General features: G+C 37.5%; 1 protein-coding gene across 9 annotated transcripts in view; it reads right to left on the reverse strand.

The window, feature by feature from the left end:
• Nucleotides 1-13,857, reverse strand: part of STXBP5 (syntaxin binding protein 5) — a 223,863-nt gene that overhangs the window by 108,346 nt on the left and 101,660 nt on the right. For all 9 annotated transcript variants that reach the window (XR_011388463.1, XR_011388464.1, XM_008263622.4 and 6 more), the window contains exon 9: nucleotides 6,833-6,911. Coding sequence is in view for 7 of the 9 variants with exons in the window: in XM_008263622.4 (XP_008261844.1) it covers nucleotides 6,833-6,911 (79 nt within the window). In the remaining 2 variants the exon portion in view is untranslated. The remainder of the gene's footprint in view (nucleotides 1-6,832; nucleotides 6,912-13,857) is intronic.

The raw sequence follows: 13,857 nt of genomic DNA on the forward strand, positions 1-13,857 counted from the left end.
CAGATCAACAGGATAGAAGATCAAAAAGGATACAGTAGATTTAAATGACACTATAGGACAAATGGATCTAACAGATATCTACAGAACTTTTCATCCTAACAGAAAGCATTTACATTCTTCTTATCAGTACATGGAAACTTCTCTAGGATTGACCACATACTAGGCCATAAAGCAAGTCTCAGCAAATTCAAAAGAATTAGAATCATACCATGCAGCTTCTCAGACCATAAAGGAATGGAGTTGGAAATTAGCAACTGAGGAATCCCTAGAGCATATGCAAATGCATGGAGATTAAACAACATGCTCCTGAATGAACAATGGGTCATAGAAGAAATTAAAAGAGAAATCAAAAATTTTCTGGAAGTAAATGAGGATAACAGCACAACATACCAAAACTTACGGGACGCAGCAAAAGCAGTGTTAAGAGGAAAGTTTATATCAATAGGTGCCTACATCAAGAAATTGGAAAGGCACCAAATAAATTAGCTTTCAGTTCATCTAAAGGATCTAGAAAATCTGCAGCAAACCAGACCCAAATCTAGTAGAAGAGAAATAATTAAAATCAGAGAGGAAATCAACAGGATTGAATCAAAAAAAAAAAATTACAAAACATCAGCCAAAAGAGGAGCTGGTTTTTTGAAAAAATAAACAAAATTGACACCCCATTGGCCCAACTAACTAAAAAAAGAAAAGACCCAAATCAATAAAATCAGAGATGAAAAAGGAAACGTAACAACAGACACCACAGAAATAAAAAGAATCATCAGAAACTACTACAAGGACCTGTATGCCAGCAAACAGGGAAACCTATCAGAAATGGATAGATTCCTGGACACATGCAACCTACCTAAATTGAACCAGTAAAACACAGAAAACCTAAACAGACCCATAACTGAGACAGAAATTGATACAGTAAAAAAGGCCCTCCCAACAAAGAAAAGCCCAGGACCAGATGGATTCACTGCTGAATTCTACCAGACATTTAAAGAAGAACTAACTCCATTTCTTCTCAAACTACTCAGAACAATCAAAAAAGAGGGAATCCTCCCAAATTCTTTCTATGAAGCCAGCATCACCTTAATTCCTAATCTGGAAAAAGATGCAGCATTGAAAGAAAATTAAAGACCAATATCCCTGATGAACATAGATGCAAAAATCCTCAATAAAATTCTCACAAATAGAATGCAACAACACATCAGAAAGATCATCCACCCAGACCAAGTGGGATTTATCCCTGGTATGCAGGGATGGTTTAATGTGCGCAAGACAATCAATGTGATACACCACATTAACAGACTGCAGAAGAAAAACCATATGATTATCTCAATAGATGCAGAGAAAGCATTTGATAAAATACAACACCCGTTCATGATGAAAACTCTAAGCAAACTGGGTTTGGAAGGAACATTCCTCAATACAATCAAAGCAATCTATGAAAAACCCACAGCCAGCATCCTATTGAATGGGGAAAAGTTGGAAGCGTTTCCACTGAGATCTGGTATCAGACAGCGATGCCCACTCTCACCACTGCTATTCAATATAGTTCTGGAGGTTCTAGCCAGAGCTATTAGGCAAGAAAAAGAAATTAAAGGGATACGAATTGGGAAGGAAGAACTCAAACTATCCCTCTTTGCAGATGATATGATTCTTTACTTAGGGGATCCAAAGAACTCTACTAAGAGACTATTAGAACTCATAGAAGATTTTGGCAAAGTAGCAGGATATAAAATCAATGCACAAAAATCAATAGCCTTTGTATACACAGGCGATGCCATGGCTGAGGAAGAATTTCTAAGATCAATACCATTCACACTAGCTACAAAAATAGTCAAATACCTTGGAATCAACTGAACCAAGGATGTTAAAGATCTCTACGATGAGAATTACAAAACCTTAAAGAAAAAAATAGAAGATGATACCAAGAAATGGAAAAATCTTCCATGCTCATGGATTGGAAGAATCAATATCATCAAAATGTCCATTCTCCCAAAAGCAATTTACAGATTCAATGCAATACCAATCAAGATACCGAAGACCTTCCTCTCAGATCTGGAAAAAAATGATGCCGAAATTCATATGGAGACACAGGAGACCTCGAATAGCTAAAGCAATCTTGTACAACAAAAACAAAGCCGGAGGCATCACAATACTAGATTTCAGGATATACTACTGGGCAGTTGTTCTCAAAACAGCATGGTACTGGTACAGAAACAGATGGATAGACCAATGGAACAGAATTGAAACACCAGAAATTAATCCAAACATCTACAGCCAACTCATATTTGATCAAGGATCCAAAACCAATCCCTGGAGTAAGGACAGTCTATTCAATAAATGGTGCTGGGAAAATTGGATTTCCACATGCAGAATCATGAAGCAAGACCCCTACCTTTCCCCTTACACAAAAATTCACTCAACATGGATTAAAGATTTAAATCTATGACCCGACACCATCAAATTATTAGAGAGCATTGGAAAAACCCTGCAAGATATAGGTGCCGGCAACGACTTTTTGGAAAACACCCCAGAAGCACAGGCAGTCAAATCCAAAATTAACATTTGGGATTGCATCAAATTGAGAAGTTTCTGTACTTCAAAAGAAACAGTCAGGAAAGTGAAGAGTCAATCGACAGAATGGGAAAAAATATTTGTAAGCTATGCAACAGATAAAGGGTTGATAACCAGAATCCACAAAGAAATCAAGAAACTCCACAATATCAAAACAACCCACTTAAGAGATGGACCAAGGACCTCAATAGACATTTTTCAAAAGAGGAAATCCAAATGGCCAACAGACACATGAAAAAATGTTCAAGATCACTAGCAATCAGGGAAATGCAAATCAAAACCACAATGAGGGTTCACCTCACCCCGGTGAGATTGGCTCCCATTCAGAAATCTACCAACAACAGATGCTGGAGAGGATGTGGGGAACAAGGGACGCTAACCCACTGTTGATGGGAATGCAAACTGGTTAAGTCACTATGGAAGTCAGCCTGGAGATTGCTCAGAAACCTGAATATAACCCTACCATTCAACCCAGCCATCCCACTCCTTGGAATTTATCAAAAGGAAATTAAATTGGCAAACAAACAAGCTGTCAGACACAGGCTCAGAAAACTTAGGTAGTTTGACCCAGATTGTACAGTGAGTGAACAGCTGAGGTGGGATCCAGGGGTCTGGCTCGGGAGCTTGCCCTCCTATTAATCACTACTGACTACCATTCACTTTACATCTGTTCATGCTAGCTTCTCAAAGAAACAACTTCAACAGAATTGACTTAACATTTAACTTTCTGTTAAAAACTGGCCGTGTGAAAAATTAAATGTAAAGCTATGTAAAGTCTTTAATAAAAGTGATTTTTAATTTTAAATGTAAAGCTATGTAAAGTCTTTAATATAATTGATTTTTAAGGATATATTTATTTATATATTTGAAAGGCAGAGAGATCTTTTATACACAGGATCACTCCCCAAATGGCGACAATAGCTGGGGCTGGGCCAAGCTGAAGCCAGGAGCCCAGAACTTCTTCCTAGTCTCCCACCCGGGTGAAAGGGAACCAAGCTCTGGACCATCATCTGCTGCTTTCCCAGGCAGTAAGCACATATGCAAGGAGCTTAATTGGAAGCAGAGCAGGACTTGAACGAGCACTCTAATATGGGATGCTGGCATGGCAAGTGATAGCCATGGTTCACCCTCCAATGGCCGCCGTGGCCGGTGCGCTGCGGCCGGCGCACCATGCTGATCCGATGGCAGGAGCCAGGAGCCAGGTGCTTTTCCTGGTCTCACTCCATTTTGGGTTTTAGTTTTAGTTTTTATTTTTGCCTCAGAGTTTAAATGACGCGTTTATCAGGAACAGCTAACTTTTCATAGCTTTTCTACACCCCGTCAATCTTCTTGTTCCTACACTCAGCTAGGAACTTGACAATTAGATGTGAGGCAGATGTGTCCCATGCTTTCATCAAGCTGAAAATTCAATGTGGTAGGCATACAACTACTTCTAGAAAGGAAAAGTACTGCATGCTCTGAGAATATATTACTACTGCAGGACAGAACCTTGTCAACGAGGCTAGGATATCCTTAGGGTAGTGATATGTATGCTGAGCTATAAAGCATGAGAGGGAATCCTACTTCCTAGAGTGATTTCTATTTAAGAAGAAGAAAATGTAGAAGATGACAAGGAGCGAAGGTTGGCTCCTGTATAAAATTTAGTTAATTTGCCGAGGGGAACTGATAGAACACATTCTATTGGCACCTGCCTATGATACCAGTTGAATAGAAAGAAGGCAGAGGGGCGGGTGCCGCGGCTCACTACCTAATCCTCCGCCTGCGGCGCCGGCACACCAGGTTCTAGTCCCGGTTGGGGCACCGGTTTTGTCCCAGTTGCTCCTCTTCCAGTCCAGCTTTCTGCTGTGGCCCAGGAAGGCAGTGGAAGATGGCCCAAGAGCTTGGGCCCTGCACCTGCATGGGAGACCAGGAGGAAGCACCTGGCTCCCGGCTTTGGATCAGCACAGCGCACCGGCCATAGCAGCCACTGTGGGGTCAACCAACAGAAGGAAGACCTTTCTCTCTGTCTCTCTCTCCTTCTCACTGTCTAACTCTGCCTGTCAAAAAATAAAAATAAAAAGGAAGAAGCTAGAGGTACCTAGCTTACTTAGTAGAGTGCTTTAAGTGGGCAGGGATAGTGCGGTAGTTCTCAATTTTAACATAAAAACCCACCCAGGGAGTTATTTCAAAGAAACAGAAGTGAGAGGGCTGGCGCCGCGGCTCAATAGGCTAATTCTCCGCCTGCAGTGCCGGCACACAGGGTTCTAGTCCTGGTCGGGGCACCGGATTCTGTCCCGGTTAGCCCTCTTCCAGGCCAGCTCTCTGCTGTGGCCCGGGAAGGCAGTGGAGGATGCCCCAAGTGCCTGGGCCGTGTACCCGCATGGGAGACCAGGGGAGGCACCTGGCTCTGGCTTTGGATCAGCACGGTGTGCAGGCCACGGCGGCCATTGGAAGGTGAACCAAAGGCAAAGGAAGACCTGTCTCTCTGTCTCTCTCTCTCACTGTCCAGTCTTCCTGTCAAAAAAAAAAAAAAAAAAAAAAAAAAAAAGTGAGAGAAAAAAGAACCTGTTTGATTTAGTGAAAAAGAAATTTGCAAACTAAAGGAAACCATTATAAGAAGGTGATCACATTGATTTCCTTAGTATCTAAAAATGCCTACAAAAGACCGAATACTTAAAATTTTATTCCTAATTCTATGAATGGAGAAGTATTGTAATTCTGATGAAACCTGGAACTCTCAAATATTAAATCACCTGGGGTGAAAACCAGAACAAGCAGAGTACAGAGGAAAAAAAAAATCTTCCTTGGAATTTTACCTTTGCTGCCAATTAAAGTTCCTAACAATTACTAGATTAAGAAACCAGAAGACAATTAGCACTGTTAGTTTAAATATTCAAACAATTCATTTTATGTTGTATTAAAAATATAGATATTTTCCTGGTTTTCTTTCTTTTATTTTTTTACTACCATGCTTTTCCTATTTTAAGTCCTTTGCCAAATTTGAAAAATAAAAATGAGTTGGTGGCAAGAGATTTCCTAACATAAAATGGTTTTTCAATGATTTATAGAGAATTATCAAGCAATGTATGAAGTGTTTTGTATATATGATCATCTGATTTAATTTACCATGATTACCTGTTGACCCCTTCTGTGAGGTTTATACATCTCTGTCACCAGTGAAGAGGCATGTGCACAAAGAAATCAGGTAACTCTGTGCCAGGGGTCACACAATGAAGGGTGTCATAGTCAATTAAATAGATGCTAGACCACTTGGAGGTCATTCTATTGCCCTAACAGAGTGTATCTATGGATCTCTGTGGCAAGGTATAGAGGACAAAGGGAAAAACAACAGCAATCTTGAGATTTGTTAGTTTAAGTGGTGTCTTTTTCTCAAATGAGAGCAAGGCTGAGCTGTATATGCCTGGGAAAATACATTGAAAAGCTAAGTGTGTCAATTCTAATAACCAGTGGTTCTTAATTGGCATATGAAAATATATATATACCAGAGATCCTAAACTTCCACGCGCATCAGAATTTCCTACAGATCTGGTTAAAACACAAATGGCTCACCCGCCCTACCTTCTGATTCAGAAGGTAGAAACTGAGAATTTCCATTTCTAACAAGTATTCAGCTTATGTTATTGGGCCCAGAACCACTGCCCTATACTTCATAAGTTAACTCTCTTAAAATAGCTATAGTAAATACAAACACAAATTTCCTAGGGAACAGAATCTAAACACTAGAGCTTCTTGAGAGAGATGTGCAATTTTCAAAAAAGCATTTTATTAATTTTTTCCTTTAGTATATTTTATGACATTTGACACAAAGAAAAAAATATATAAGATATATAAATTGTAAAAACCACATAATTCTCACATCTAATTCTTATGGTAACTGTCTTCAGACATAATAGATTTCCTTCAATAGTAAATTATATTTGCTTTTGTAATCATCCAATATTCTTATGATGAGATTTCTAAAGAATACATATATTTTCTTAATTAACACAGACAATAAAACAAGTTAAATTTTAAATCCCTTTTTTCTTCATTGCTTATTTTTACTTGTGAATAAACTGTATTAATACCAAAGATTAATCTAACAGAAGGTGTGAAGTTTGGGAAGAAAAATAATCAAATTTTCCCAAAATATACTGTAAACCTATGAATGAGTGAAAGAACACGAAGTATTTTATCTTAAATTTACTGATTTTAGTTCTTGTATTATTCATGCCATTTGAGTAATTATATACAATGAATATTGGCAACAAAGTAAAAATCTTACCCAGATCTAGTCGTTTTGAATTCCACCTTGAGGATAGGTTTGCATGGTTCTGGCTTCTTCCCATCCTTTAACTGTTTTCCTAAAATATATTTTCCTGCATTAAATTCTAAAATTCTAAGTTTCTCTAAATTCTTACATTGATAGTTTATAAAATGAAAGTGAAATATGAAATCTATCATGAAATATTTTAAGTGATTTTGAATTCAAAATGAGAATTTTTAAATGAGCAAGCAAAATTATTTAAAATACAATGCTGAAAAGCAAGGAAAATTAATAACTTAGCAATATTTATACAAAGTTCTAGTAAGAGAAACTGACAGTCACCCCAATGTTCTTAATAAAACATAAGCAAAATAGAATTTCAATTTGTTAAATGAAAGCAAAGTTTGATTTTAAAGAACTAAATCTGCATCACATTTTCAATTAGACCCTATATTAATATTTATACTCAAATAAATTGTAGTATCCAAAAGACTTCTAAAATACACCAACCCCTATAAGATGTCTGATTTATTTTTTAAAATGTTTCTTAATTTGTTACCTATTTCTAGATGTTCATTGTAGAAACTTTAAAAACTAAAAAGTACATAAAAAAACACAACTATTTCCCATGTTTTAAGAGATCAAAACATTGTCAAGATTATTAAAATTTTCTGACAAATTATCAAATTTGGGGATAGTCTTGAGGGGATCCCTGACATAAGCCTTACCCTAACGCCTCTTATTCTCTTTCATGGCTTTATTTTTTCTCCATACCATTTATTGCATTCTTCATTTTGTTATTTGTCTGACAACAATGTAAATTCCAGGAAAGCAAAGGTTTTAATGTCTGTGTTTTCAGTCATATCCCTCTTGGCAAAAACTGCTTGGTGTTATAGCAGGTATGCAATTTAATGAATTAAAAAATTAATGATTGTTTCCTTAGGATAAAATTCCTAGACATAAGATATCTGGGTAAAGCTATATTCCAGAAAAGTTTTGCCTATATATCAGAAAGACATAACAGTTACAAATATAAACAAACTAATACAGAGCAACAGAATGCATGAAACAAAAATGAGAAAATTAAAGGAAAAACCAATAGAGATCTCAATACTTCAATTTCAACAGTAGATAGAACAACTGAATGGAAGATCAATAAGAACATAGAAGACAATAGTGTAAGCTAATCAGTCCAGATATTTGGAGACTAAAACTCCTCTCAAGAACTGAATATTCATTTTTCTTAAGTGCACACATTTTTAGGATGCTTTGCTCTATAATAAAAATTCACTAAATTTAAGGGGCAAGAATATACAAAGATCTCAACCACAATAAAACAAAATTAGAAATCAGTAGCAAGAAAAAATGGAGAAACTCAAAACATGTGAAAATTAAATGACTTACTACTAAATAACCAATAAGCTAAAGACCAATTCAAAAGAAAACTCAGGGGCCAGCATCATACTACAGTGGGTTAAACTATCACGTTCAATGCTGGCATCTCATATAGCACCAGTTTGAGTCCTGGCTGCTCCACTTCCAATCCAGTCCCCTGCAAATGCATCTGGGAAAGCAGCAAAAGAAGGGACAAGTACTTGGGCACATATCACTCATGTAGGAGACCTGGATGGAGTTCCAGGCTCTTGGTTTCAGCTTCGCCCAACTGTAGCCATTCTGATAGTGAATATGCAGACAGGAGATCTCTGTCTTCCTCTGTCTGTAATTCTGCCTTTCAAATAAATAAATCTTTTTTTTTTTTAAGATTTTATTTATTTCTTTGAGAGGTAGAGTTAGAGAAAGAGAGAGGGAGAGACAAAGAGAAAGGTCTTTCATCTGCTGGTTCATTCCCCAAATGCTGCAACAGCTAGAGCTGGGCCAATTCAAAGCCAGGAGCCTGGAGTTTCTTACAGGTCTCCCACAGGGGTGCACACATCCAAGCTTTTGGGCCAACTTCCAATGCTTTTCCAGGCCATAACAGAGTGGGATCAGAAGAGGAGCAGCCGGAACTAGAATTGGCTCCCATACGGGATGCCAGAGATGCAGGCAGATGCTCAGTCTACTGCACCACAGTGCTGGCCCCCCAAATAAACAAAGCTTTAAAAAAAAAAAAAAAAAAAAAAAACAGAAACCACACTAGCATTAAAGAAAAGAAACAAAAACTCAGAAGGCGTTTTGAAAAGAAACAATAGGGGGCCAGTGCTGTGGCACAGCGGGTTAACACCCTGGCCTGAAACGCTGGCATCCCATATGGGCACTTGTTCTACTCCTGGCTGCTCCTCTTCTGATCCAGCTCTCTGATGTGGCCTGGGATAGTGGTAGAAGACAGCCCAAGTCCTTGGGCCCCTGCACCCACGTGGGAGACCTGGAAGAAGCTCCCGGTTACTGGCTTCGGAACGGCACAGCTCTGGCCGTTGGCGGCCAATTGGGGAGTGAACTATCAGATGGAAGACTTCTCTCTGCCTCTCCTCTCTCTGTGTGTAATTCTGACTTTCAAATAAATAAATAAATCTTAAAAAAAAAAAAAAAACAATAAAAATTGACCCTAACCCTAATCCTACCTCTAAACCCTAATCCTAACCCTAACTCTAACCTTTATCTAGATTGATCCCCCCATCACAGGACTTGGAAATGTTACAGAGAATAGTATAAGGTACTTCAAAAAGTTCATGGAAAAGTGAATTAAAAGTTTATATTGATGGGGCTGGCAAAGTGGCATAGCGGGTAAAGCCGCTGCCTGCAGTGCCAGCATCCCACATAGGTGCTGGTGCTAGTCCTGGCTGCTCCACTTCAGATCCAACTCTCTGCTATGGCCTGGGAAAGCAGTAGAAGATGGCCTAAGTCCTGATACCCAGGGAGATCCAGAAGAAGCTCCTGGCTCCTGGCTCTGGATCGGCTATACTCCAGTTGTTACAGTCATCTGGGGAGTGAAACAGTAGATGGAAGACCTCTCTCTCTGTCTCTGCATCTGCCTCTCTATAACTGTGACTTTCAAATAAATAAATCTTAAAAAAAATCAGTTCATATTGATGCAAGATAATTTTGAAATCCAAGCATAGTTTTTGCATAATGTACATTTTCAATGCTCTTTGAAAACTCCTCATATGCATAGATCCTACAAAATTAAATAAAGAATTATAAAGAAATACAATAAACAACTGTATGTAAACAATTTAGATACCTCAGATGAAACAATTCTTCGAAAGATATAATTAATCAAACTGACTCAAGAAGAAATAGACATTCTAAATGGACTTATAACAAGTGAGCATAAGGAAGAATTAATTTAAAAGGAAAAAAAAAACTACTCACAAAGAAAAGCTCAGACTCAGATGTGTACACTGCTGAATTAGGAAGGATAGAATTTGGGAAGCAGTTTGTGGACATTTATTAAAAACAGCAGCAAAGACAACTCTTCAGTTTTTAGAAGTAATGATTCCACTCCTAAGCATTTATGCCATGGGGAAAAAAGGACAACTTCTAACGAATGTACCTAATGATGATAACTATAGCATAATTTGTAGAGATTGAGAACTGAAGACAAAGTGAATGCACATTAATTTGAAACAGCTAAATAAACTGATATAATTAATTAGTGTACAGCCATAAAAATGAAAGAAAAAGAGCTATATCAGACTTAGAGCAATTTTCTAAAGTACAGTGGATTAAGAAAAGTAAGATGCTATTAAGACTAACACAATCCTAATTTTTGGAAAACAATGACCAGGAAAAACATTTTACATTTAGATTATGTGTGTATATTAATGTTTTTAGAAATATTTTTTACACAACTTACCTGGTGAAGCAGGAAAGGGATTGGGCTTATAATGTAGGGCAAGGATGAGGGGGTAGGGATTGCTATGATATCATCCCATTTATGTTTTACAATACAAGCACTATATGAAAAAACTACTAGTATTTTTTATTGTCATTCTTCTCACTGGTTTTATGCTTTAAGAGCTCTTCTCCACACCAAAAAACATAATTTTTTTTCACTTTCTTACACTAGCTTATAGTTTCATTTATTACACTTAATTATTTTTAATACATATTTTGGTATTTGGAAGGTAGTTTTCCCCTAATTATCAATCATCTCAGTGCTATTTTATAGTTTATTGAGTTATAATGGCCAAACAATAAACTGTATATAATTTAAGTGTATAATTTAATGTTTTTAATTTTTTTTTGACAGGTAGAATTAGATAGTGAGAGAGACAGAGAAAAAGGTCTTCATTCTGTTGGTTCACTCCCCAAATGGCCGCTATGGCCGACGCTGCACCAATCCAAAGCCAGGAGCCAGGATCTTCCTCCTGGTCTCCCATGCGGGTACAGGGCCCAAGGACCTGGGCCATCCTCTACTGCCCTCCCAGGCCACAGCAGAGAGCTGGACTGGAAGAGGAGTATCCGGGACTAGAACCTGGTGCCCATATGGGATGCAGGCGCCCCATGGCGCCGGCCCCTAATTTAATGTTTTAACATATGAATGTACATGCTAGCATTATTCACTGAACCATGATTCTTTCCTCACTGATACGAAATATCATCTTTATCATATTAAATGCTTATAAATATATTTATAAATCAGTAATGGGGCATCTAATCCTTTCTTAATGTAAAATCCTAGTGGATCACGTCTTTCCCCACCTTATAAAGAAATGTAGGTGCAGTTCAATCTTGAATCTCAGGCACCCCAATCTAAAAGAACCAGGAAGTGATTAGTGATAGAGGTAGCCAGAACACCAGAACAAATATCTGGAAAAGACTGGGGGTGAGAGAGGGGTGAAGAGAGGACTAAATTGTTGAGGTAGGAGAGAGAATTGAGAAGGAAAAAAGAGAGATAGAGACAAATGTGGAAAAAGAGGCTTAAATCTGAAAAGTAATCCTTTGCTGTCCAAGGAACATATTAAGAATCTCAACCTCTATTGTGACCTGTTTAGTAAAGAATTTAAATATTCTCCCTGAAGGAGGCCTTTCTCTTTCTTCTACCATGCAAAGTTCTAATGAAAGTGTCAAACTAACAAAACTTGAGATCACAAACTCAAATTTTACATTTATTTTCAAAACTTTCTGTTATATATATTCTAAAATATTCACATAGTTCAATATTCATCATCAATCTTTCAGTTTGCCCAACAGTTCTTAAAGAAGGGCACTGGATGGTATAACAAACCCTTGCAAATCTGAGCTTGTGTAACTTCAGTAAAACCTGACTAGGTACAAAATTCTTAACTTTTTTATTGATTAATAATCTCTTTTTTTTTTTCTTTTTTAAAAGATCTATTTATTTGCTTGGAAGGTAGAGTTACAGAGAGCGGGAAAGACAGAGACATCCTCCATCCACTGGTTCACTCCTCAAATGGCTGCAAGTACCAGGGCTGGGACAGGCTGAAGCCAGGAGTCAGGAATTCCATCTGGGTGTCCCATGTGGATGCAGGAGCTGAAAGACTTGGGTCATTTTCCACTGGTTTGCCAATTGCATTAGCAGAGAGCTGGGTCAGAACCAGAGTAGCTGGACTCAAACTAGTGCCCATGTGGGATGCCGATATCACAGGCAGCAGCTTAACCTGCTGTGTCACAATGCCAGCCCCATTCAGACTTATAATAATATCTAAAGCAGTCTTTTATTCTTTGATAAGTTTACTTTCATCTCACCTGACAGGATGCTAATAGAGTAGTTTTATTATCTCTATAAATCAAAAATGTTGCTGTTTTTGCAATGATTGTTCTACATTGATTTTTCTTGGAAAGCAATAGGTTCTTGGATGTGCATATTCTAGCTCAAGTATTTTAAACCAGGTCATTAATTACTGCTGCTAGTCCAGAAAAATTAATCTATTTATCTTTAATCCTAGACTAACCACTTTCTATATCAAGTAATATGGCACATGTATAATTCCACAAAGAACATAAAAATACAAAGAAAATTCAGAGGATCTCCAGACTTTACCAGTAGGTATCCCTTTAAGTTCTTAAGTGGTACGTACCAGAACAGCAAAAATAATGTCCATGTTCAACTACCTGTGAACAGCTCTGACAACTAATTAAAAAGGTTTGGTTCATTATAAAACTTCATTTAACTAGTCACATAAAACTCCTTTGCCACATCTGATTTCTTGTTGTGTTTTACCAAGCCCTTGCTTTCCCCTTCTCACCAGACTACTCAGACATCAATCAGACTAAGCCCTACTAATATTAATTACAGAATCTCATCCATATATGTTCGTTTTTTCTTATTTCCTTTGTCACATTAAAATCTTTTTTTTTTTTTTTTTGTTTACTAGTGTAATAGCTTTCCAACTGGGTGCCATTTTTTTCGATCAGTTCAACACATTAAAGTGATATTTTCAAGTGTATACTGTTTCTCACTTATAACTGGTAGCCATCAATTGCATATCCCTTTTGGGCACTTGAAATGTGGCCATTCTGAGTTAAGACATACTGTGAGGATGAGATACACATGAGATCTCAAAGTCTTTCTACAAAGCAAAAGAATGTGAAATGTCTCAATGTTTTAGGCTGATTACATGACAAACTGATATTCTGACATTTTCAATTAAATAGAATTTACTATTAAAATTGATTTTACCTGTTTCATTTTTCTTGTTTTAATATGGTTATTAGTAAATTAAAAATTACACATATAGCTCATATTACATTTCTACTGGATAGTGACATTATAAAGAATAAAATGACAGACCTGAGACCCACACCTTTCATATTACTAATACCAGTCTGAAATGGAGAAGAACAATGTTCCTTCCCTACTGTGTGTGGAGATAAAATTGATTTAAAACTGGGGACCTGACATGCCTGAATTTTATTCTTCATCAAGATAGGCACACTGGGATTTCTGATGTGTGGTTCAAGGTCCCAAACTTACCTGTTAAAAGCCCAGTGATCGAAGGTTTACTGATAGCTGGTGACTAGCCTAACCGATTTGGTAAGACTGGCTTGATCATTTAAAGGGGTCCTATTGAGAGTTTCCTGCTGAGTTCTTCAGAAGTCACATCTTGGCAGGTGGAACTGGAGGATACTTAGCACAATCC

The sequence above is a fragment of the Oryctolagus cuniculus genome, chromosome 5, assembly GCF_964237555.1.
Source record: "Oryctolagus cuniculus chromosome 5, mOryCun1.1, whole genome shotgun sequence".
NCBI classification, from domain to species: domain Eukaryota; kingdom Metazoa; phylum Chordata; class Mammalia; order Lagomorpha; family Leporidae; genus Oryctolagus; species Oryctolagus cuniculus.